The 27,367-nt window shown below is 47.8% G+C and overlaps 1 protein-coding gene and 3 long non-coding RNA genes across 6 annotated transcripts; all 4 read left to right on the forward strand.

Moving 5' to 3' along the window:
* Positions 1-248: 248 nt before the first annotated feature.
* On the forward strand, positions 249-6,892 carry LOC148393701 (uncharacterized). The gene is made up of 4 exons (XR_015860612.1): positions 249-360; positions 6,258-6,343; positions 6,534-6,701; positions 6,814-6,892. It is a non-coding gene; the product is annotated as an uncharacterized LOC148393701 (long non-coding RNA).
* A 3,831-nt stretch (positions 6,893-10,723) lies between these two features.
* Positions 10,724-13,436, forward strand: LOC148393702 (uncharacterized). Of its 3 annotated transcripts, none has more exons than XR_015860362.1 (4): positions 10,724-10,912; positions 11,037-12,498; positions 12,583-12,653; positions 12,790-13,436. It is a non-coding gene; the product is annotated as an uncharacterized LOC148393702 (long non-coding RNA). The 3 variants fall into 3 exon arrangements; XR_015860363.1 differs by having other exon boundaries at positions 11,037-11,150; positions 11,382-12,653; XR_015860361.1 differs by having other exon boundaries at positions 11,037-12,653.
* A 44-nt stretch (positions 13,437-13,480) lies between these two features.
* On the forward strand, positions 13,481-14,133 carry LOC148393703 (uncharacterized). Its single transcript, XR_015860593.1, has 3 exons — positions 13,481-13,630; positions 13,717-13,815; positions 13,905-14,133. It is a non-coding gene; the product is annotated as an uncharacterized LOC148393703 (long non-coding RNA).
* Positions 14,134-14,494: 361 nt separating this feature from the next.
* On the forward strand, positions 14,495-15,656 carry LOC148393704 (janus kinase and microtubule-interacting protein 3-like). Its single transcript, XM_088385738.1, has 2 exons — positions 14,495-14,898; positions 14,978-15,656. The coding sequence occupies exons 1-2, from the start codon at positions 14,686-14,688 to the stop codon at positions 15,092-15,094; spliced, it is 330 nt and encodes a 109-aa protein (XP_088241864.1). The 5' UTR covers positions 14,495-14,685; the 3' UTR covers positions 15,095-15,656.
* Positions 15,657-27,367: the final 11,711 nt, after the last annotated feature.

Below are 27,367 nucleotides of genomic sequence, written 5' to 3' on the forward strand. Positions count from 1 at the left end.
GAAGTTTTAGTGGGGTTAGTGTGAATACAATCCAAAAGAATACAACAGAATACAATACAATAGAATATAATACATAGATTAAATTCAATAGCTCTTACTACTTCCCATTAAATAAATTAAATACGTCTTACTTGTTCCCAATCCTTTTCAAAAAAGTAGTTTAAAACGAGGGCCCTTCACTCAACCTTTAACCTCAACCCCGCACGTCACATTGTGTTGTATCTGTGAATGTTGGTTGTGGCCAAATGATAGTTTTCTTTCATTCGTTTAGGTTCCACGGTGTTTGTTGGCTATGTTTTCCACTGTCAGAAGGATGAAAATACAAAGTACAACGCTTGGACGTGGGCGAAGACGTCACCGGTGAGTCCTTCCTTCCTATTTATTTACCTTCTAGATGCTAGAGGCTAAGTGTTAGAGGCTAAGTGTTAGAGGCTAAGTGTTAAACACAATACGAACAACACAACGATACTGCACTGAACAACACGATACCGCACTGAGAAACACGATACCGCACTGAACAACACGATACCGCACTGAACAACACCATGCCGCACTGAACACCATGCCACACTGAACAACACCATCCCGCACTGAACAACACCATGCCGCACTAAACAACACCATGCCGCACTGAACAACACCATGCCTCACTGAACGACACCATGCCGCACTGAAAGACACCATGCCGCACTGAACGACACCATGCCGCACTGAAAGACACCATCCCGCACTGAACACCATGCCGCACTGAACAACACCATCCTGCACTGAACAACACCATCCCGCACTGAACAACACCATGCCGCACTGAACAACATTATGCCGCACTGAACATTATGCCGCACTGAACAACACCATGCCGCACTGAACAACACCATGCCGCACTGAACAACATTATGCCGCACTGAACAACACCATGCCGCACTGAACAACACCATGCCGCACTGAACAACACCATGCCGCACTGAACAACATTATGCCGCACTGAACAACACCATGCCGCACTGAACAACACCATCCTGCACTGAACAACACCATTCCGCATTGAACACCATGCCGCACTGAACAACACCATCCCGCACTGAACAACACCATCCCGCACTGAACAACACCATGCCGCACTGAACAACATTATGCCGCACTGAACAACATTATGCCGCACTGAACAACACCATGCCGCACTGAACAACACCATGCCGCACTGAACAACACCATGCCGCACTGAACAACATTATAACGCACTGAACAACACCATCCCGCACTGAACAACACCATGCCGCACTAAACAACATTATGCCGCACTGAACAACATTATGCCGAAATGAACAACACCATGCCGCACTGAACAACACCATGCCGCACTGAACAACACCATCCTGCACTGAACAACACCATCCCGCACTGAACAACACCTTGCCGCACTGAACAACACCATGCCGCACTGAACAACACCATGCCGCAATGAACAACACCATCCCGCACTGAACAACATTATGCCGCACTGAACAACATTATGCCGCACTGAACAACATTATGCCGCACTGAACAACATTATGCCGCACTGAACAACACCATGCCGCACTGAACAACACCATCCTGCACTGAACAACACCATCCCGCACTGAACAACACCATGCCGCATTAAACAACACCATGCCGCACTGAACAACACCATCCTGCACTGAACAACACCATGCCGCACTGAACAACACCATGCCGCACTGAACAACACCATGCCGCACTGAACAACATTATGCCGCACTGAACAACATTATGCCGCACTAAACAACATTATGTCGCACTGAACAACACCATGCCGCACTGAACAACACCATGCTGCACTGAACAACATTATGCCGCACTGAACAACACGATCCCGCATTGAACAACACCATCCCGCAGTGAACAACACCATGCCGCATTGAACAACACCATGCCGCACTGAACAACACCATGCTGCACTGAACAACATTATGCTGCACTGAACAACACGATCCTGCATTGGACAACACCATGCCGCACTGAACAACACCATCCTGCACTGAACAACACCATGCCGCACTGAACAACACCATGCCGCACTGAACAACATTATGCCGCACTGAAAAACACCATGCCGCACTGAACAACACCATCCCGCACTGAACAACACCATGCCGCATTGAACAACACCATGCCGCACTGAACAACACCATGCTGCACTGAACAACATTATGCTGCACTGAACAACACGATCCTGCATTGAACAACACCATGCCGCACTGAACAACACCATCCTGCACTGAACAACACCATCCTGCACTGAACAACACCACCCCGCACTGAACAACATGATCCCGCATTGAACAACACCATCCCGCACTGAACAACACCATGCCGCACTGAACAACACCATTCCGCACTGAACAACACCATGCCGCACTGAACAACACCATGCCGCACTGAACAACACCATGGCGCACTGAACAACACCATGCCGCACTGAACAACATTATGCCGCACTGAACAACACCATGCCGCACTGAACAACACCATCCCGCACTGAACAACACCATGCCGCATTGAACAACACCATGCCGCACTGAACAACACCATCCTGCACTGAACAACACCATCCCGCACTAAACAACACCATGCCGCACTGAACAACATTATGGCGCACTGGACAACATTATGCCGCACTGAACAACACCATGCTGCACTGAACAACATTATGCTGCACTGAAAAACACGATCCTGCATTGAACAACACCATGCCGCACTGAACAACACCATCCTGCACTGAACAACACCATGCCGCACTGAACAACACCATGCCGCACTGAACAACATTATGCCGCACTGAAAAACACCATGCCGCACTGAACAACACCATCCCGCACTGAACAACACCATGCCGCATTGAACAACACCATGCCGCACTGAACAACACCATGCTGCACTGAACAACATTATGCTGCACTGAACAACACGATCCTGCATTGAACAACACCATGCCGCACTGAACAACACCATCCTGCACTGAACAACACCATCCTGCACTGAACAACACCACCCCGCACTGAACAACATGATCCCGCATTGAACAACACCATCCCGCACTGAACAACACCATGCCGCACTGAACAACACCATTCCGCACTGAACAACACCATGCCGCACTGAACAACACCATGCCGCACTGAACAACACCATGCCGCACTGAACAACACCATGCCGCACTGAACAACACCATGCCGCACTGAACAACACCATGCCGCACTGAACAACACCATGCCGCACTGAACAACATTATGCCGCACTGAACAACACCATGCCGCACTTAACAACACCATCCCGCACTGAACAACACCATGCCGCATTGAACAACACCATGCCGCACTGAACAACACCATCCTGCACTGAACAACACCATCCCGCACTAAACAACACCATGCCGCACTGAACAACATTATGGCGCACTGGACAACATTATGCCGCACTGAACAACACCATGCTGCACTGAACAACATTATGCTGCACTGAACAACACGATCCTGCATTGAACAACACCATGCCGCACTGAACAACACCATCCTGCACTGAACAACACCATGCCGCACTGAACAACACCATGCCGCACTGAACAACATTATGCCGCACTGAAAAACACCATGCCGCACTGAACACCATCCCGCACTGAACAACACCATGCCGCATTGAACAACACCATGCCGCACTGAACAACACCATGCTGCACTGAACAACATTATGCTGCACTGAACAACACGATCCTGCATTGAACAACACCATGCCGCACTGAACAACACCATCCTGCACTGAACAACACCATCCTGCACTGAACAACACCACCCCGCACTGAACAACATGATCCCGCATTGAACAACACCATCCCGCACTGAACAACACCATGCCGCACTGAACAACACCATTCCGCACTGAACAACACCATGCCGCACTGAACAACACCATGCCGCACTGAACAACACCATGCCGCACTGAACAACACCATGCCGCACTGAACAACATTATGCCGCACTGAACAACACCATGCCGCACTGAACAACACCATCCCGCACTGAACAACACCATGCCGCATTGAACAACACCATGCCGCACTGAACAACACCATCCTGCACTGAACAACACCATCCCGCACTAAACAACACCATGCCGCACTGAACAACATTATGGCGCACTGGACAACATTATGCCGCACTGAACAACACCATGCCGCACTGAACAACACCATGCCGCACTGAACAACACCATGCCGCACTGAACAACACCATGCCGCACTGAACAACATTATGCCGCACTGAACAACACCATGCCGCACTGAACAACACCATGCCGCACTGAACAACACGATCCCGCATTGAACAACACCATCCTGCACTGAACAACACCATGCCGCACTGAACAACACCATGCCGCACTGAACAACACCGTTCCGCACTGAACAACACCATGCCGCACTGAACAACACCATCCTGCACTGAACAACACCATTCCGCACTGAACAACACCATGCCGCATTGAACAACACCATGCCGCACTGAACACCATCCTGCACTGAACAACACCATGCCGCACTGAACAACACCATGCCGCACTGAACAACACCATGCCGCACTGAACAACATTATGCCGCACTGAACAACATTATGCCGCACTAAACAACATTATGTCGCACTGAACAACACCATGCCGCACTGAACAACACCATGCTGCACTGAACAACATTATGCCGCACTGAACAACACGATCCCGCATTGAACAACACCATCCCGCAGTGAACAACACCATGCCGCATTGAACAACACCATGCCGCACTGAACAACACCATGCTGCACTGAACAACATTATGCTGCACTGAACAACACGATCCTGCATTGAACACCATGCCGCACTGAACACCATCCTGCACTGAACAACACCTTTCCACACTGAACAACACCATGCCGCACTGAACAACATTATGCCGCACTGAACAACACCATGCCGCACTGAACAACACCATGCTGCACTGAACAACATTATGCCGCACTGAACAACACGATCCCGCATTGAACAACACCATCCCGCACTGAACAACACCATGCCGCATTGAACAACACCATGCCGCACTGAACAACACCATCCCGCACTGAACAACACCACCCCGCACTGAACAACACCATGCCGCACTGAACAACACCATCCCGGACTGAACAACACCATGCCGCACTGAACAACACCATTCCGCACTGAACAACACCATGCCGCACTGAACAACACCATGCCGCACTGATCAACACCATGCCGCACTGAACAACACCATGCCGCACTGAACAACATTATGCCGCACTGAACAACACCATGCCGCACTGAACAACACCATCCCGCACTGAACAACACCATGCCGCATTGAACAACACCATGCCGCACTGAACAACACCATCCTGCACTGAACAACACCATCCCGCACTGAACAACACCATGCCGCACTGAACAACATTATGGCGCACTGAACAACATTATGCCGCACTGAACAACACCATGCCGCACTGAACAACACCATGCCGCACTGAACAACACCATGCCGCACTGAACAACATTATGCCGCACTGAACAACATTATGCCGCACTGAACAACACCATGCCGCACTGAACAACACCATGCCGCACTGAACAACACCATGCCGCACTGAACAACACGACGTCGCACTGAACAACACGACGCCGCACAGAACAACACGACGCCGCACAGAATAACACAATACCGCACAGAACAACACAATACCGCACAAACAGTTTTAGATAATATTACGTCGCAGTCATGTGACGCGGACATGACGTCAATAGGCGGAACTCACGGCAAAATTATAATCCGTGGGCGTGGCTTGCAACAGGAAGTAGGAAAGCGGCAGTTCTGGCAAACAAGACACAGCTGTTAGTAACACGATGACTAACAAGGCAAATATTTTTGTTTTCAGCTTGCAACTTGACCGTCTAGAGCACAGGTGTCAAACTCAAGGCCCGGGGGCCAGATACGGCCCGCCACATCATTTTATGTGGCCCGCGAAGACAAATTGTGCATGACATTTGTGTGTCATTAATAGAATTGCAAATTGTCTTCACTTTTAATATATATTTTTTAAAAATATTTGACCAGTTTTTATTCGTCTGATTTGAAAACGAGTCCTTTGTCAGTTTGTTTTGTAGATTTTACTGTGTATAATATGAGGTGCTCATACATTTATTTGGGTTGACAGTCATAATGGCCCTCCGAAAGAAGCTATGACTACAATGCGGCCCGCCAAAAAAATGAGTTTGACACCCCTGGTCTAGAGCGTACAAGGTAATTACAACTGTTTTTTTTTAGCCCTGAAAAGCAAGGGAGTGTGGCGTTTGGCAGGAATGTCGAACTCGGCGTCTGCTTCCAGCCACAGACGCCAAATTTCGACGATTATTTCGACTGGTCAACGGTTGTAAATTATTGCGTTGACTAAAAACTTTATTTAACTCTACTCTTAACTTTGCCGTTTCAGATATGCGGGTATTACACCGCGGAAATGACGTCAATAGGCTGAACTCTCGCCAAAATTCAAATCTGTGGGCGCAATGGCCTTGAGCGAGACACCGGATACAAACACGACGATTATCAACAGAAATATCTTTATTTTCCGCTTGCAAGTGGACCGTCTAGAGCGTACACGGTAAGTACAACTCATTGTGTTTAAAAAGATTTACGTTTGTGTAGTTTGCGTTGCGTTGTATCTGTGAATGTTGGTTGAGGCTAAATGTTAATGTTTAATTTCATTCCTTTAGGTTCCACGGTGTTTGTTGGCTGTATGTTTTCCACTGCAAGAAGAGGCTCGTATCATTGACCAGCAGGAGCTACAATGGTGAGTACCCCTTTCGTCTTCCATTTATGTTAAACACTTCCTATTTCATGTCTAACAGTACTCGATTTAACAAATAACCATAAATAAATACAGTGTGGGCAGTCACGTTAACATATGTGATTATCCTGCCTAATATGTTTATCACAAATATGTCACTAATCACTAATATGTTTATTTGTTTATCACAACACCTTTGGACCTTCAGCAATCGATTATTTACCTTCATCTACATAGAGACAGAACGATGGTGTCTTAAACATCTCATTCATTTCACCAAATAACTTCACGCAGGTGGATAACGGCCGTCTCGGTCACGCTATGTTGCGTGATGCAGTTTTGAAGAACCAAATGCATTTATTCAATGAATAAGTCAAGCTAGTTCTATGTTTATGATGTTGTAAGTTACGGTACCGATTGAAGTTGAGTTCGAAGCCAGTGGAAAACAGCGCTGCGTTTGTGCTCTCCAGGTACAAATGTTGTGATCTCTGACTGACGACCGGGCGAGACTCGAGTAAGAGATGTCCAAACGAGCTCCGGCAGGGCGGGCCAAGGCGGAGCGAACGGACGCCCTTCAGGCCGCCAATGACGAGCTGAGAACCAAACTGATGGACGTCCAGTTAGAACTTCAGCAGGAGAAGAACAAGGTGAAAACCTCAACAGACAGACACTGCCTGCCTCCCTGCCTGCCTCCCTGCCTGCCTCCCTGCCTGCCTCCCTCCCTCCCAGTTTTCCCGATGTAGATTAGACATGCGTGTGCCATGACTGTGTCAGCCTACATCAACAAATGCACCGAGGACGTCAGCACCACTAAGAATATCATCACCCGGGGCAACCAACGACCCTGGATGACTGAGGAGGTACGTCAAACGCTACGAGCGCGGAACTCTGCCTTCAAGTCTGGCGACAAGGAGACACTGAGGACAGCGAGAGCCAACTTGAACCGTGCCATCAGGATAGCGAAGCGAGACCGCAGTCGAAAATTTCAGGATCGTTTCCACGACGTCAAAAACATCAGGAGTATGTGGCAAGGCATACGGGCGATTACAGACTACAACTCACCCTCCCCCCCCCCGGTGGGTGTAGTTGATGCTGACTTTCTAAATGGTCTAAATAACTTCTTTGGGAGGTTCGAGGCACTAAACGGCACTCCAGCAGTTAAAACTGTCCCCCATCAGGAAGAGGAGGTACTCTGCCTTGACTCCGCCGATGTGTTGAAGACCCTGAGGAGAGTCAACCCCTGTAAGGCCCCTGGCCCCGACAACATTCCTGGGCGTGTGTTCAGGGAATGTGCAAGTCATCTGGCTGGGGTCATCACAGACATTTTTAACACCTCGCTGGGCCAAGCCACAGTGCCGGCGTGCTTTAAGACTGCCTCCATCATTCCGGTGCCGAAGAAACCTCAAATCACCTCATTTAATGATTACCGGCCTGTTGCACTGACTCCGGTTATGATGAAGTGCTTCGAAAGGCTGCTTAAAGGTCACATCGTTTCCAGACTCCCCCTATTATTTGACCCATTCCAGTTTGCCGACCGGCAAAACCGCTCCACTCAGGACGCCATCTCCTCCGTTCTTCACCTGAGCCTGGCTCACCTGGAGGAGAAGAACACCCATGTGCGGAGGCTGTTCCTGGACTTCAGCTCAGCGTTTAACACCATCATCCCACAGCATCTGGTAGGAAAATTGGAACACCTGGGCTTCAACACCCCCCTTCGCAACTGGCTGCTAGACTTCCTCACCAACAGACCTCAGTCAGTCCGGGTCGGACAGAACACCTCTGATGTCATCACCCTCAGCACAGGCTCCCTTCAGGGCTGCGTCCTGAGCCCCCTGCTGTGCACCCTGATGACACACGACTGCGTCCTCAGGTTCACCACCAATCACATCGTGAAGTCAGCAGACGACACAACGGTGGTGGGGCTCATCAGAGACAACAACGACCTGGACTACAGAGAGGAGGTGGAGCAGCTGGTGGGCTGGTGCAGAGAAAACAGCCTGATCCTGAATGAGGAGAAGATGAAGGAGATCATCGTCGACTTCAGGAAAAAACAGCCTCACCACGCTCCACTGATCATCAACAGCTCAGCTGTGGAGGTGGTCAGCACCACCAAATTCCTGGGGGTCCACATCACAGAAGACCTCACCTGGACTATGAACACTACGGCACTGGTCAAGAGGGCACAGAAGCGCTTGTACTTCCTGCGGAGGATGAGGAGAGCCCACCTGCCCCCACCCATCATGAGGACGTTCTACAGGAGCACCATAGAGAGCATTCTGACAAGCTGTCTCTCTGTGTGGTGTGGAGGCTGCACCGCCTCCGATTGGAAGAACGTGAGGAGAGTGGTGAGGACAGCAGAGAGGATCATAGGGGCTCCTCTTCCCTCCATTCAGGACATTTCATCTCAGCGCTGCATGTCCCGTGCCCGTAACATCATCAATGACCCATCACACCCCCACCATGGACTGTTCTCCCTGCTGCCCTCTGGGAAGAGGTTTGCAGCATCCGCTGCAGGTCCACCAGGTTCTGCAACAGCTTTTTCCCTGCTGTCATCAGACTGTTGAACACTAGAACTGTTGAGCTCTAAACTGAACTCTGCATCACACATTCACAGAACTGTACTTTATGACACTACGGACCTCTATCTTGCACTATCTCGCACTACCAACTTTACTGAACTTGTATAAACCCTTTAAATAGAAGTTTAATACATGGTTTAGCATTCCTCTGCACACTCTTGAATACTGTTTTGCCTACTTGCACTATTGCATAATTATCACTGCTGCACTTTATACTTATTTTTAATATATATATATATATATATTTTCATAGGGTATGTTACTTCTATTCAACTGCAATATCACTACTTTGTTGTAAGACGTATGCAACGGAATTTCGTTTTGTATGCACCATGTGCAGACAAGATGACAATAAAGTTTGTCTAAGTCTAAGTCTAAGTCATGTCAGGTCAGCTGTCTGGAGAGAGAGAGAAGTCAGGACCTGCGGGCGGAGCACCACCGTGCCACCGCCGCCATGACGGAACTCAAAAGCAAACTCCATGAGGAGAAGCAGAAAGAGTTAGCCATTACCAGGGAGACATTACTGCGGCAGCATGAAATGGAGCTGATGAGAGTGATCAAAATCAAAGATGGAGAGATCCAGCGACTGAATGCCTTGGTCCTCAGCCTGAGGGACGGCTCCATGGACAAGGTGATCCGCTCTATCCGTGTCTGACTATCCGCACGCCACGTCGGGCTTCGATGCGGCCGCTACCGTATTGTGTAGCTTGTCCCCAGTAAGCGTCGCGGCGCTCCGTTGCGGTCTCAACGGCCCGGTGTGGCGCAATGTCTGCTCAGGTGAGGAGGGGGGGCGCTTTGCTGGCGGAGGTGGAGGAGACGCGGCGGTGTCGGGAGACCGAGCGGTGTCGCCTCCACCAGGAGCGCGGAAGAAGCCCTGGCAGCGGCCCAGCAGGCCTGGCAGTCCCGAGCGGCCGAGCTCCGATCGGCTCATCACCAGCATCGGGAGGAGCTGAGCCGAACCAAGAGAGACTGCGAGAGGGAGATCCGCCGACTGGTAGGACTGATCAGATGCGCGGTGCGTGGCTATGTTCCCAATTTCGTTGTATACCTGCAGTGCAATGACACCTAAGGCATTCTATTCTATTCTATTTCACAAGAAGAAAATGTCCGGTTGCTCGCTTCGCTTTTGTCACAGCAAAGGTGTTCTAGTCGATTCAAGAAAAAAATTGGCCGGTTGCTCTCTTTGTTTTTGTCACAATTCTGGCAAATGAGTTTGCCCGCCTGCCTGAGCGCTCCCCGTTTGTACATCCAGACGGATGAGATCAAGCTGAAAGACAGAGCGGTTAGTGTTTTGGATGAAGCCCTGGGGCCGGCCACGTCCACCGCCTTCAGCTGCAGACTCAGGCTGCCGAGCAGCAGATCGCTGCCCTGAGGGATTCCCAAAGGGCGGGCCTAAACTACCCTGGAAGTGGGGTCAACGCCGCTACTAGCAATCCTCTTCATTGCGTAAGCCACCTCATCACACACTTGCAGTACGCATGACTTAGTTCGTTGCTGGAGGAAGGTAGCACAAAAACAGTTTTGAACTTTGAACGAGTGCTTGTGTGTGTGTGTTGCGGGGCGTTTTCAGTCTCAGGAGGATCGGGACACGCGACGGTTTCATCTGAAAATCGCTGAGCTCAGCGCAGTCATCAGGAAACTGGAGGATCGAAACGCCCTGCTTTCTGAAGAGCGCAATGAACTGGTAATTTATTGACGGCACGCTTGAAGGTTTGCGCTACGTTTGATGCGCGCCATCCAGCGAGGCACCCATTGCGCTTGCTTATTAGTTGAGCGGCGCGGCGAGTCGGTTGCCTGGTAGATGTCTTTTATTGGGAGCCAAAGCCACGATTCCGTTCAAACCGATGCAAAAGGAATGGATACGTTCTGGCCCGCGTGTTGTGCGTCTTTCACATCCCGCACTTCATGCTTGCAGCTAAAGCGACTGAGAGAAACAGAAAGCCAGTTTCTGCCACTCCTGTACAAAAACAAACGCCTGAGCAGGAAGAATGAAGAACTCTCGCTGGTGCTGTGTCGCCTTGAAAACAAAGTGCGCTTTGTCACCCAGGAGAACGAGGAGATGGCAAGCTTGGTAAGTCGACGCGGACAACGGCGGCGTGCCAACAGAGTCCACTGCATTTGTGTTCCACAGAGAAGGCCTAGTTCGCTCAATGACCAGGACCGCGGTTGCGGCCAGCAGGACGGTGAAATGGAGTTCCTTCAAGTTGTGGAGCAGCGGCACATCATCGACGACTTGTCCAAGGTCTTCAGGCAGGCGACTCGGTGCACGTACGGCAGCGCCGCGCTCGCTCGCTGTCGCCAGGAAACCTTTTCCGTCCAAAGCTTGGCCGGCGGCCGCCATCCAAAAAATTGGCCCCTTAAATTCCGACCTTTCAAGCAGGAGCATTGTGCGCACGCGTTTGAACACGCTTTAGACTTGTTTTGCCGTTTTCAGCAGCTCAAAGCTCCCGTTTTGTCAGCGCCTTTGCCACTCGCTGTGCGCTGAAAACGACGGACTTGCCCGGCTGCTCAGCCCGTCAACCATGAGCCGCGAGCGCGACGTCATTGTCCGTAGGCAGCTAGTGGCAAAATGCACCCTGTTAGAGTTGCGCTCGCTCCAACTTATTTTGCAAGAACCACACGGGAGACAAGTAAGTTCTTTTGGACACCTGCAGGTGGAGAGTCCATCCGTTGTACGAATGAAGTCTGACTCTCGGCTCCTGCACGAGCATTTTAATTAAGAGAAACAGGGTGGGTGTAAGAGTGGATTGAATAGAGGAAGCCCTTGACCTCTAGTCAAAACATAGCAAGGGGTGTTTTACGACTTTGTGTAGGAAGGGATAAGCGATAGGGATAAATAAGGGATAAATAATATTATTTATTACAGGTCGCAGTCAAAGTCAAAGCAAAACAATGATACGATAAAGATAATCTGGAAAACCCTGACACACCCTGTAGTTGTCACTTTTGGAAAAGACGAGCGTCCCTCCAATCATCGCCGGTGACGTGTTTTTCAGGCTCTGGAGACAGGAGCTCATGTCAGAAATGTCATTGTGAGTCGCGTTTGTTTCTGCGCCGGAGCCGTTCGTTCCCTTTGCATCCAAAGAATCTCAAAGGCGGATTATTTGTGTCGACAGGAGAGAGATTTGCTGCTACGATACCGACGTCGAGAATCTCTGAGGAGGAACAAAGCGTGAGGTCCTGCAAGGTGAGTCTGTTTGTTTGCGGCTGCTTGGTGTTGCGCAAGATGAAATGGCCTTTTTCTCGCTATCGTTCCTCTCGTCGATTCATCGTGAGGTGTCGCTTCAGTTTGTTCAGAGAGATGTTTGCTTCCGCGCCCGCAGGTCATCGAAACATTTTACGGCTACGACGAAGACGTGTTGGTGGACTCGGACGGATCGTCCTTGTCTTTTCACACCGACAGAACCCCCGACACGGAACCCGAAGAGGTAGCCCGCCATTTCTGCCAGCGTATTGGCACCAAACATTCCTCTTCAGCCTGGAATCGGACTCGTCTTTGCGTCGCGGGTGCTTTGTCGCCGGTCTGACTGATTCTGGTACTAGTGCTGTGTTGCATTGGTGTGTGCATGAAGAGGCGGAGCTTCGCTACCGCCAGCTGACGCAAGAATATCAAGCGCTGCAACGAGCCTACGCTCTGCTAGCCCAGACCAGCGAAAGGGGACTACGACGCCGAGAAGGAGATCAAGGTGGCGCCCCTTCCCGCAACCCCCGGCCGGGTCGCAGCCTCCCCGTTCTCACCCAGCCTCGGGTGTTCTCTGGTCTGAAAGGAGGAGGAGGAGCCTCCCTCCTCCTCCTTTCAGACCAGAGAAAAGCTGATGGTAGAAATGGGTCACTATCAAAGCAGAGTAGCAGATCTGGAGTCAGCGCTGAAGCAACAAGGACAGGTAAGCTCATCAATGAGCACACCTTTTTCTCAGACAAAATAGCTACATTCTTCAGTCACTCATCCGTCTGGCATTACTGGACCAACCCCCCCCCCCCCCCCCGAACGTGGCTGGGAAAATGCGGAGAAAAGCAAATGTCATTTTCCAGTCAACCAAAGAATTTGTGGATGAAAATGACACAACATTCCAAAGCTGTCCACGCGTTTGTCTCTTCTAGAATGTCAAGTGGGTGGAGGAGAAGCAGCTGCTGCGTCAGAGCAATCAGCAGTTGGCCGAAAAGGTGACGGAAAGAAAGGCGCTGGGCGGAGTCGCTTGGCGTCACACCTGTCGGGAAGCCCCGCAGATGAGGTCTGACTGTCTTTTCAGGTCAGGCGGATGGAGGCGGAAGAAGCGCGTCTGAAAGAGCACATCCAGGATATCCGAGACCAAAACGAACTGCTTGAGTTCCGCATCCTGGAGCTGGAGGTGGGAAGACTCGCACAAACGTGTTGAGGCCAGAGATGTGACGGACGGACGGACGGACGGACGGACGGATGCATGCCTCTGCCTTTCAGGAGAGGGAGTGGCGCTCCCCCGTCTTGAAGTTTCTGCAAGTCCGTTTCCCAGACGGCCTCAGCCCTTTGCAGATCTACTGCGAGGCCGAGGGCGTGAGCGTACGTAAGGCGTCCCTCGCAACCCTAACCTTAACCCGAGGTCCCAGAACACCTTACATTGCTCCTTGCGCCTTTCCCCCGGACATCGTCATCAGTGATCTGATGAAGAAGCTGGACATCCTGGGCTATAACGCCGTAAGTGTATGTCGAACTCCTTATGTTCGCACTCCACGAGACTCGGCGGCTCAAATGTGACTTTTGGAAGGCTTTGCGCTGAAAGAAGCTTGTTGACGCTGTGCCTTTGGGCTCTTGCAGAATCTCACCAGCGAGGAGCAGGTGGTCGTGATTCACGCCAGGACCCTTCTCACCCTAGCCGAGAAGGTAACACGCACGTCCACGCACGCTCTCGCATTCTGCTTATGTGACAGCAGCCTTTCCTCAGTGGTTAGAATACATCAAAGTGACCAAGTCAACACTTCAACAGAAGATGTTGGACATTGAAAGTGAGAAGGTAGACAGACACGCGACATCAGCCAAGGGGAACTCCGGCAATGTGCCCCAACAATTCTGACCTTGAGCTGTGCTAGGATATGTTCTGCAAGCAGAAGGGCTACCTGGATGAAGAGTTGGACTTCAGGAAGTGTTCCATGGACCAGGCTCATAAGGTAAGCCGCCCTCAAATCTCCCGCCGGACCACTGATGGACGAGGATTGCGGCCCAGAGGATCCTGGAGCTGGAGGCCATGTTGTACGAGGCGCTACCGCAGCGGGACTGCCCCGCCACGGACGGCGAAAAAGCCAGCCACGCTGGCGTGAATGACGTGCTGACGGCGGATCAGAGAGAAGAGCTTAGGAGCGCCGTGGACCAATGGAAGCGAGCCCTGATGTGCGAGTTGAGGGAGCGCGACGCTTGCATCCTCCAAGAGAGAATGGATCTGCTGCACAGCGCGCAACAGGTAAGGGCCCAAAGCCAGCCCGGCACTTACTTGCACGCTTACTGGCTTTTGAATGCCACTTTCCATTTGTCCGTCCTAGAGGAACAAAGAGCTGAAAGAATTCATCGAAGCTCAGAAGAGACAAATCAAACAATTGGAGGAGAAGTTTCTGTTTCTCTTTCTATTCTTCTCCTTGGCCTTCATTCTGTGGCCCTAACACCAGCTGGTGAGTGAGCTCCAGCGGCACCGCACTCGACACCTCCGATACACTGCCAGCCGGTCTCAGACGTTGGCAGACGCTCCGATGCCAACGTATACCCCCCGCCACGGTGACAGAGGCACCGCGTCACACCGGCGCTCATCCAATCAGAAGGCAGGAAAAGCAAATTCACATGCAGGGCACTTTTGAACCAGAAGAGAGCGCCACAAAAAACGGTTGTTGCCCCAAACGCGCACTAAAAAGGGTCAGAATAACAAGAGTCCCACTGGCCAGCCGGGGCCACCCGTCCAGCTGTTTCTTCAGGGGGGAAAAAAATTGGAGTCACCGGTGAGTACATTTTGCATTTAGCTCTGCTTTTCTGCTTCTGTCTTCAAGTGTGTGGCATCCTGCGATCAAAGAGTCAGCCAACCCCAAAGCGGTTGACCTCAACGTCCCACCACCATGCCTACCAGAGCAGGTGACGTGATGCTTTGGACATCCTTCCGTCTCAGATGCCCAAAAGTACTCTTTGCCACATCTGCGGCAATACGGTGTCTTTTCAAAGGTGCAAATAAATCCAGCGTGGGCGGAACACGCACGTCTTCGGTTTTTCCCGCTTTGTTTGTGTGACAGCTGTTGTGAAAATTTTATACAAATAAAGTTGTATAGTACAGGTTTGGCCAAGCCGCAACTCCCGAACCGCATGCGGCTCTTTTATGTTCATATCAACATTTGTGTGTGTGTGTGTGTGGGGGGGGGGGGGGGGGGGGGGTTGTGCGTGTTGGCTTCACTTGAGTTCAATTTGGTATTTTGGTCAAAAGCGCATGTGGTGAAATTCCACAAAGTAGGATGGGCAAACACATTTCTTTAAACTATGAGTGTCAATTGGGCTCTCGAAATGGCAGGGAAAAGATGCACAGCAAAACGAAAATACGTAGATGAACACAGGACGTTTTAATCAGAGTGGGAAAGTTTCTATTTTTTGTTGAACGTGATGGCAAACCATTCTGCCTGATATGTCAGACCTCAGCGCATTTCAAAGATTCAAATCTTCAGCGCCATGCACTTCAGCTCACTCCATGCTAACATTGATCAGGCGTCGAACCCGCATCATCATGCTTAAGAGGTGGCCATGCTAACCAGTGCGCCATTATGTCAACGCATAATAACTAAGTCTACTGGTCAAAACAGCGGTTACTATATGACGTCGCTACGTCGTGGTCACGTGACGCAGACAAGACGTCAATGGACGTGGGCAGAGTTAACTTGTTTAAAAGGGAGTAGGCAGAAGAAATATTTAATTTATTTAAATCTATTTTGAGTGCACACCATTATGCCAATGCATAACAACTGTAAATCTACTAAACAAAACAGCGGTTGCTATATGACATCTGCCACGTCGTGGTCACGTGACATACGTGACGTCGATGGGCGTAACTTTCGCCGGAATTCAAATCCGCGGGGAGAGTTAACTTGTTTAAAAGAGAGTGGGCAGAAGAATTATTTAATTTATTTAAATCTATTTGGTGTGTGCGCCATTATGTCAATGCATAACAACTGTAAGTCTACTAAACAAAACAGCGGTTGCTATATGACGTCTGCCACGTCGTGGTCACGTGACGCGGACGTGACGTCGACGCCTACTTTACATCCCACCGATCACAGGACCCCTCGGCTGCATAACCGTGCCCCCTTCCCAACCAATCGGATTTGCTATATGCGAAAACGACGCCAATGGAAAGAGCTTCCGCCCAAATTTAAATCCGTGGGCGCGGCTCGCAGCAGGAAGTAGGAAAATGGCGGCGATGTTGACAAAGACACAGCGGATGGTAACAAACGACTAACAAGAGAAATATTTTTATTTTCTGCTTGCAACTGGACCGTCCAGAGCGTACACGGTAAGTACAACTCATCGTTTTTAAAAAGAAGTACTTTTGTTGCCCTGAAAAGCGAGTGAGCGTGGCGTTTGTGGGGGACGTCGAATTTCGACGATTCTTTCTGGTCAACGGTTGTAAATGATTGTGTTGATTAAAAAAGAAAACTTGATGTAACTCTACTTTTAACTGCCGTTTCAGATAGATTTGGAATTGCATCACATCCAATTTTGCCTAGAGCGTACACGGTAAGTAACACTCGTTGTGTTTAAGGAGATTTACGTTTGTAATAGCAGAAGTGTAGCCGCGTTGCGTTGTACGTGTGAATGTTGGTCCGGGCGAAATGTTAATGTTTAATTTCATTCCTTTAGGTTCCACGGTGTTTGTTGGCTGCAAGTTTTCCACTGCAAGAAGAGGCTCATATCATTGACCAGGAGCGAGCTACAATGGTGAGTAGCCATAACATTTATGTTAAACACTTCCTATTTCATGTCTAACAGTACTTGATTTAACAAATAACCATAAATAAATACAGTGTGGGCACTGAAGTTAACATATGTGATTATACTGCCTAATCTGTCACCGAGTAGATTGTTGCAAAGTAATATAAGATCCAAAGTTGTAATTCAGAATAGTTTTCAAAAGAAGGCCATTAGAATTATATACAAGTCTGATTACCCTGAACAAGCTATTAATTAAATCACAAATTCTTCAATTCAAAGATTTGGTAGATTATCAGACAAATAATGTCTAACAGTAATTGATTTAACACATCACGATAAGTAGATTGAGTGTGGGCACTCTCAAGTTAACATATGTGATTATACTGCCTAATCTGTTACAGAGTATGTTGTTGCCAAGTAATGTAGAATAGATCCAAAGTAGTAATCCAGAATAGTTTTGAAGAGGCCATTAGAATGATAAACAAATCTGATTACCTTGAACATAATAACAAGCTAAGTGTTTAATATGTCCTATGAAGTCAAAATTGGGCACCATCATGTGGTGAAATTTGGAATTGCATCACATCCAATTTTGCCTGGGAACAAACAGATTACATAAATCTTAGTTTTGAATAAGCCACTCCTTCTCAAACAAGTAAACTCTGCCCATTTTGCGCAGTAGATGTTCTGTTAATATCTAGTATTTATACAAAGTCATAATTTAAATTGCTTTCAACCTTCATTCATCGGTTCAACCAACATTACTCGCTCTTATTACCAACTTGTATTGATTTAACTAAGCGTTTAATACTTCCTATCAGGTCTCAAATCGAGATTTGGCAAAATACAATTTCAGCAAATCCAATTTTGCCAGGGAACAAAAATAGATTAAATAAACTAAATAAGTCCTCTTCCCATTAAATAAATCAGAAAAGTCTGTCTTGTAACCAGTCCTCTTCAAACAAGTAAAGTCTGCCCATTTTGTGCCGTAGATTTTGTGTCTATGCCTAGTATTTAAACAAAATCATAATTTAAACGACTTCTTTCCTTCATTCACTTTGGAAATTTGGAATTGCAGCAAATCGAATTTTGGCAGGGAACAAAAATAGATCAATTAAACTAAATAAGTCTTCTTCCCATTAAATAAATTAAAAAAGTCTGTCTTGTAACCAGTCCTTTTCAAACAAGTAAAGTCTGCCCATTTTGTGCCGTCGATTTTGTGTTAATGCCTAGTATTTATACAAAATCATAATTTAAAGGACTTCATTCCTTCATTCACTTTGGAAATTTGGAATTGCAGCACATCAAATTTTGCCTGGGAAGAAAAGTAGATTAAATAAATTTAATAAGTCTTACTACTTCCCATTAAATAAATTAAATACGTCTTACTTGTTCCCACTCCTTTTCAAAACAGTAGTTTAAAACGAGGGCCCTTCACTCAATCTTTAACCCCAACCCCGCACGTTGTGTTGTATCTGTGAATGTTGGTTGTGGCCAAATGATAGTTTTCTTTCATTCGTTTAGGTTCCAAGAAAACTTGATGTAACTCTACTTTTAACTGCCGTTTCAGATAAGCGGGTATTACGTCGCAGTCATGTGCCGTGGATATGACGTAATTGCCCGAACCTCCGCCAAAATTCAAATCTGTTGGCGCGATGGCCGTGAGCCACTGAGCAGCGACGATTATCAACAGAAATATCTTTATTTTCTGCTTGCAACTGGACCGTCTAGAGCGTACACGGTAAGTAACACTCATTGTGTTTAAGGAGATTTACGTTTGTAATAGCAGAAGTGTAGCCGCGTTGCGTTGTACGTGTGAAAATTGGTCGAGGCGAAATGTTAATGTTTAATTTCATTCCTTTAGGTTCCACGGTGTTTGTTGGCTGCAAGTTTTCCACTGCAAGAAGAGGCTCGTATCATTGACCAGGAGCGAGCTACAATGGTGAGTAGCCATAACATTTATGTTAAACACTTCCTATTTCATGTCTAACAGTACTTGATTTAACAAATAACCATAAATAAATACAGTGTGGGCACTGAAGTTAACATATGTGATTATACTGCCTAATCTGTCACGGAGTAGATTGTTGCAAAGTAATATAAGATCCAAAGTTGTAATTCAGAATAGTTTTCAAAAGAAGGCCATTAGAATTATATACAAGTCTGATTACCCTTAACATAACAACAAGCTATTAATTAAATCACAAATTCTTCAATTCAAAGATTTGGTAGATTATCAGACAAATAATGTCTAACAGTAATTGATTTAACACATCACGATAAGTAGATTGAGTGTGGGCACTCTCAAGTTAACAGATATGATTATACTGCCTAATCTGTTACAGAGTATGTTGTTGCCAAGTAATGTAGAATAGATCCAAAGTAGTAATCCAGAATAGTTTTGAAGAGGCCATTAGAATAATAAACAAATCTGATTACCTTGAACATAATAACAAGCTAAGTGTTTAATATGTCCTATGAAGTCAAAATTGGGCACCATCATGTGGTGAAATTTGGAATTGCATCACATCCAATTTTGCCTGGGAACAAACAGATTAAATAAATCTTAGTTTTGAATAAGCCACTCCTTCTCAAACAAGTAAACTCTGCCCATTTCGCGCAGTAGATGTTCTGTTAATATCTAGTATTTATACAAAGTCATAATTTAAATTGCTTTCAACCTTCATTCATCGGTTCAACCAACATTACTCGCTCTTATTACCAACTTGTATTGATTTAACTAAGCGTTTAATACTTCCTATCAGGTCTCAAGGCAAGATTTGGCAAAATACAATTTCAGCAAATCCAATTTTGCCAGGGAACAAAAATAGATTAAATAAACTAAATAAGTCTTCTTCCCATTAAATAAATCAGAAAAGTCTGTCTTGTAACCAGTCCTCTTCAAACAAGTAAAGTCTGCCCATTTTGTGCCGTAGATTTTGTGTCTATGCCTAGTATTTAAACAAAATCATAATTTAAACGACTTCTTTCCTTCATTCACTTTGGAAATTTGGAATTGCAGCAAATCGAATTTTGCCAGGGAACAAAAATAGATCAATTAAACTAAATAAGTCTTCTTCCCATTAAATAAATTAAAAAAGTCTGTCTTGTAACCAGTCCTTTTCAAACAAGTAAAGTCTGCCCATTTTGTGCCGTCGATTTTGTGTTAATGCCTAGTATTTATACAAAATCATAATTTAAAGGACTTCATTCCTTCATTCACTTTGGAAATTTGGAATTGCAGCACATCAAATTTTGCCTGGGAAGAAAAGTAGATTAAATAAATTTAATAAGTCTTACTACTTCCCATTAAATAAATTAAATACGTCTTACTTGTTCCCACTCCTTTACAAAAAAGTAGTTTAAAACGAGGTCCCTTCACTCAACCTTTAACCCTATTTATTCACCTTCTAGGCTAAGTGTTAAAGGCTAAGTGTTAAAGGCTAAGTGTTAAAGGCTAAGTGTTAGAGGCTAAGTGCCAGAGGCTAGGCGCCAGAGGCGAGTTTTTGTGGGCTGAAGTTTTAGTGGGGTTAGTGTGAATACAATCCAAAAGAATACAACAGAATACAATACAATAGAATATAATACATAGATTAAATTCAATAGCTCTTACTACTTCCCATTAAATAAATTAAATACGTCTTACTTGTTCCCAATCCTTTTCAAAAAAGTAGTTTAAAACGAGGGCCCTTCACTCAACCTTTAACCTCAACCCCGCACGTCACATTGTGTTGTATCTGTGAATGTTGGTTGTGGCCAAATGATAGTTTTCTTTCATTCGTTTAGGTTCCACGGTGTTTGTTGGCTATGTTTTCCACTGTCAGAAGGATGAAAATACAAAGTACAACGCTTGGACGTGGGCGAAGACGTCACCGGTGAGTCCTTCCTTCCTATTTATTTACCTTCTAGATGCTAGAGGCTAAGTGTTAGAGGCTAAGTGTTAGAGGCTAAGTGTTAAACACAATACGAACAACACAACGATACTGCACTGAACAACACGATACCGCACTGAGAAACACGATACCGCACTGAACAACACGATACCGCACTGAACAACACCATGCCGCACTGAACACCATGCCACACTGAACAACACCATCCCGCACTGAACAACACCATGCCGCACTAAACAACACCATGCCGCACTGAACAACACCATGCCTCACTGAACGACACCATGCCGCACTGAAAGACACCATGCCGCACTGAACGACACCATGCCGCACTGAAAGACACCATCCCGCACTGAACACCATGCCGCACTGAACAACACCATCCTGCACTGAACAACACCATCCCGCACTGAACAACACCATGCCGCACTGAACAACATTATGCCGCACTGAACATTATGCCGCACTGAACAACACCATGCCGCACTGAACAACACCATGCCGCACTGAACAACATTATGCCGCACTGAACAACACCATGCCGCACTGAACAACACCATGCCGCACTGAACAACACCATGCCGCACTGAACAACATTATGCCGCACTGAACAACACCATGCCGCACTGAACAACACCATCCTGCACTGAACAACACCATTCCGCATTGAACACCATGCCGCACTGAACAACACCATCCCGCACTGAACAACACCATCCCGCACTGAACAACACCATGCCGCACTGAACAACATTATGCCGCACTGAACAACATTATGCCGCACTGAACAACACCATGCCGCACTGAACAACACCATGCCGCACTGAACAACACCATGCCGCACTGAACAACATTATAACGCACTGAACAACACCATCCCGCACTGAACAACACCATGCCGCACTAAACAACATTATGCCGCACTGAACAACATTATGCCGAAATGAACAACACCATGCCGCACTGAACAACACCATGCCGCACTGAACAACACCATCCTGCACTGAACAACACCATCCCGCACTGAACAACACCATGCCGCACTGAACAACACCATGCCGCACTGAACAACACCATGCCGCAATGAACAACACCATCCCGCACTGAACAACATTATGCCGCACTGAACAACATTATGCCGCACTGAACAACATTATGCCGCACTGAACAACATTATGCCGCACTGAACAACACCATGCCGCACTGAACAACACCATCCTGCACTGAACAACACCATCCCGCACTGAACAACACCATGCCGCATTAAACAACACCATGCCGCACTGAACAACACCATCCTGCACTGAACAACACCATGCCGCACTGAACAACACGATCCTGCATTGAACAACACCATGCCGCACTGAACAACACCATCCTGCACTGAACAACACCATCCTGCACTGAACAACACCACCCCGCACTGAACAACATGATCCCGCATTGAACAACACCATCCCGCACTGAACAACACCATGCCGCACTGAACAACACCATTCCGCACTGAACAACACCATGCCGCACTGAACAACACCATGCCGCACTGAACAACACCATGGCGCACTGAACAACACCATGCCGCACTGAACAACATTATGCCGCACTGAACAACACCATGCCGCACTGAACAACACCATCCCGCACTGAACAACACCATGCCGCATTGAACAACACCATGCCGCACTGAACAACACCATCCTGCACTGAACAACACCATCCCGCACTAAACAACACCATGCCGCACTGAACAACATTATGGCGCACTGGACAACATTATGCCGCACTGAACAACACCATGCTGCACTGAACAACATTATGCTGCACTGAAAAACACGATCCTGCATTGAACAACACCATGCCGCACTGAACAACACCATCCTGCACTGAACAACACCATGCCGCACTGAACAACACCATGCCGCACTGAACAACATTATGCCGCACTGAAAAACACCATGCCGCACTGAACAACACCATCCCGCACTGAACAACACCATGCCGCATTGAACAACACCATGCCGCACTGAACAACACCATGCTGCACTGAACAACATTATGCTGCACTGAACAACACGATCCTGCATTGAACAACACCATGCCGCACTGAACAACACCATCCTGCACTGAACAACACCATCCTGCACTGAACAACACCACCCCGCACTGAACAACATGATCCCGCATTGAACAACACCATCCCGCACTGAACAACACCATGCCGCACTGAACAACACCATTCCGCACTGAACAACACCATGCCGCACTGAACAACACCATGCCGCACTGAACAACACCATGCCGCACTGAACAACACCATGCCGCACTGAACAACACCATGCGGCACTGAACAACACCATGCCGCACTGAACAACACCATGCCGCACTGAACAACATTATGCCGCACTGAACAACACCATGCCGCACTTAACAACACCATCCCGCACTGAACAACACCATGCCGCATTGAACAACACCATGCCGCACTGAACAACACCATCCTGCACTGAACAACACCATCCCGCACTAAACAACACCATGCCGCACTGAACAACATTATGGCGCACTGGACAACATTATGCCGCACTGAACAACACCATGCTGCACTGAACAACATTATGCTGCACTGAACAACACGATCCTGCATTGAACAACACCATGCCGCACTGAACAACACCATCCTGCACTGAACAACACCATGCCGCACTGAACAACACCATGCCGCACTGAACAACATTATGCCGCACTGAAAAACACCATGCCGCACTGAACAACACCATCCCGCACTGAACAACACCATGCCGCATTGAACAACACCATGCCGCACTGAACAACACCATGCTGCACTGAACAACATTATGCTGCACTGAACAACACGATCCTGCATTGAACAAAACCATGCCGCACTGAACAACACCATCCTGCACTGAACAACACCATCCTGCACTGAACAACACCACCCCGCACTGAACAACATGATCCCGCATTGAACAACACCATCCCGCACTGAACAACACCATGCCGCACTGAACAACACCATTCCGCACTGAACAACACCATGCCGCACTGAACAACACCATGCCGCACTGAACAACACCATGCCGCACTGAACAACACCATGCCGCACTGAACAACATTATGCCGCACTGAACAACACCATGCCGCACTGAACAACACCATCCCGCACTGAACAACACCATGCCGCATTGAACAACACCATGCCGCACTGAACAACACCATCCTGCACTGAACAACACCATCCCGCACTAAACAACACCATGCCGCACTGAACAACATTATGGCGCACTGGACAACATTATGCCGCACTGAACAACACCATGCCGCACTGAACAACACCATGCCGCACTGAACAACACCATGCCGCACTGAACAACACCATGCCGCACTGAACAACATTATGCCGCACTGAACAACACCATGCCGCACTGAACAACACCATGCCGCACTGAACAACACGATCCCGCATTGAACAACACCATCCTGCACTGAACAACACCATGCCGCACTGAACAACACCATGCCGCACTGAACAACACCATTCCGCACTGAACAACACCATGCCGCACTGAACAACACCATCCTGCACTGAACACCATTCCGCACTGAACAACACCATGCCGCATTGAACAACACCATGCCGCACTGAACACCATCCTGCACTGAACAACACCATGCCGCACTGAACAACACCATGCCGCACTGAACAACACCATGCCGCACTGAACAACATTATGCCGCACTGAACAACATTATGCCGCACTAAACAACATTATGTCGCACTGAACAACACCATGCCGCACTGAACAACACCATGCTGCACTGAACAACATTATGCCGCACTGAACAACACGATCCCGCATTGAACAACACCATCCCGCAGTGAACAACACCATGCCGCATTGAACAACACCATGCCGCACTGAACAACACCATGCTGCACTGAACAACATTATGCTGCACTGAACAACACGATCCTGCATTGAACACCATGCCGCACTGAACAACACCATCCTGCACTGAACAACACCTTTCCACACTGAACAACACCATGCCGCACTGAACAACATTATGCCGCACTGAACAACACCATGCCGCACTGAACAACACCATGCTGCACTGAACAACATTATGCCGCACTGAACAACACGATCCCGCATTGAACAACACCATCCCGCACTGAACAACACCATGCCGCATTGAACAACACCATGCCGCACTGAACAACACCATCCCGCACTGAACAACACCACCCCGCACTGAACAACACCATGCCGCACTGAACAACACCATCCCGGACTGAACAACACCATGCCGCACTGAACAACACCATTCCGCACTGAACAACACCATGCCGCACTGAACAACACCATGCCGCACTGAACAACACCATGCCGCACTGAACAACACCATGCCGCACTGAACAACATTATGCCGCACTGAACAACACCATGCCGCACTGAACAACACCATCCCGCACTGAACAACACCATGCCGCATTGAACAACACCATGCCGCACTGAACAACACCATCCTGCACTGAACAACACCATCCCGCACTGAACAACACCATGCCGCACTGAACAACATTATGGCGCACTGAACAACATTATGCCGCACTGAACAACACCATGCCGCACTGAACAACACCATGCCGCACTGAACAACACCATGCCGCACTGAACAACATTATGCCGCACTGAACAACATTATGCCGCACTGAACAACACCATGCCGCACTGAACAACACCATGCCGCACTGAACAACACCATGCCGCACTGAACAACACGACGTCGCACTGAACAACACGACGCCGCACAGAACAACACGACGCCGCACAGAATAACACAATACCGCACAGAACAACACAATACCGCACAAACAGTTTTAGATAATATTACGTCGCAGTCATGTGACGCGGACATGACGTCAATAGGCGGAACTCACGGCAAAATTATAATCCGTGGGCGTGGCTTGCAACAGGAAGTAGGAAAGCGGCAGTTCTGGCAAACAAGACACAGCGGTTAGTAACACGATGACTAACAAGGCAAATATTTTTGTTTTCAGCTTGCAACTTGACCGTCTAGAGCGTACAAGGTAATTACAACTGTTTTTTTTTAGCCCTGAAAAGCGAGGGAGTGTGGCGTTTGGGAGGAATGTCGAACTCGGCGTCTGCTTCCAGCCACAGACGCCAAATTTCGACGATTATTTCGACTGGTCAACGGTTGTAAATTATTGCGTTGACTAAAAACTTTATTTAACTCTACTCTTAACTTTGCCGTTTCAGATATGCGGGTATTACACCGCGGAAATGACGTCAATAGGCTGAACTCTCGCCAAAATTCAAATCTGTGGGCGCAATGGCCTTGAGCGAGACACCGGATACAAACACGACGATTATCAACAGAAATATCTTTATTTTCTGCTTGCAAGTGGACCGTCTAGAGCGTACACGGTAAGTACAACTCATTGTGTTTAAAAAGATTTACGTTTGTGTAGTTTGCGTTGCGTTGTATCTGTGAATGTTGGTTGAGGCTAAATGTTAATGTTTAATTTCATTCCTTTAGGTTCCACGGTGTTTGTTGGCTGTATGTTTTCCACTGCAAGAAGAGGCTCGTATCATTGACCAGCAGGAGCTACAATGGTGAGTACCCCTTTCGTCTTCCATTTATGTTAAACACTTCCTATTTCATGTCTAACAGTACTCGATTTAACAAATAACCATAAATAAATACAGTGTGGGCAGTCACGTTAACATATGTGATTATCCTGCCTAATATGTTTATCACAAATATGTCACTAATCACTAATATGTTTATTTGTTTATCACAACACCTTTGGACCTTCAGCAATCGATTATTTACCTTCATCTACATAGAGACAGAACGATGGTGTCTTAAACATCTCATTCATTTCACCAAATAACTTCACGCAGGTGGATAACGGCCGTCTCGGTCACGCTATGTTGCGTGATGCAGTTTTGAAGAACCAAATGCATTTATTCAATGAATAAGTCAAGCTAGTTCTATGTTTATGATGTTGTAAGTTACGGTACCGATTGAAGT

Source organism: Syngnathus floridae, chromosome 9 (genome assembly GCF_059516105.1).
Source record: "Syngnathus floridae isolate MCC-2025c chromosome 9, RoL_Sflo_1.0, whole genome shotgun sequence".
NCBI lineage: Eukaryota > Metazoa > Chordata > Actinopteri > Syngnathiformes > Syngnathidae > Syngnathus > Syngnathus floridae.

Bases quoted from the DNA above. Each gene is read 5' to 3' on its own strand.
- LOC148393704 (XM_088385738.1), top strand. From the start codon at position 14,686: ATGTTGTACGAGGCGCTACCGCAGCGGGACTGCCCCGCCACGGACGGC. The intron at 14,899-14,977 runs GTAAGGGCCCAA...TGTCCGTCCTAG, and splicing joins TGCTGCACAGCGCGCAACAG to AGGAACAAAGAGCTGAAAGA.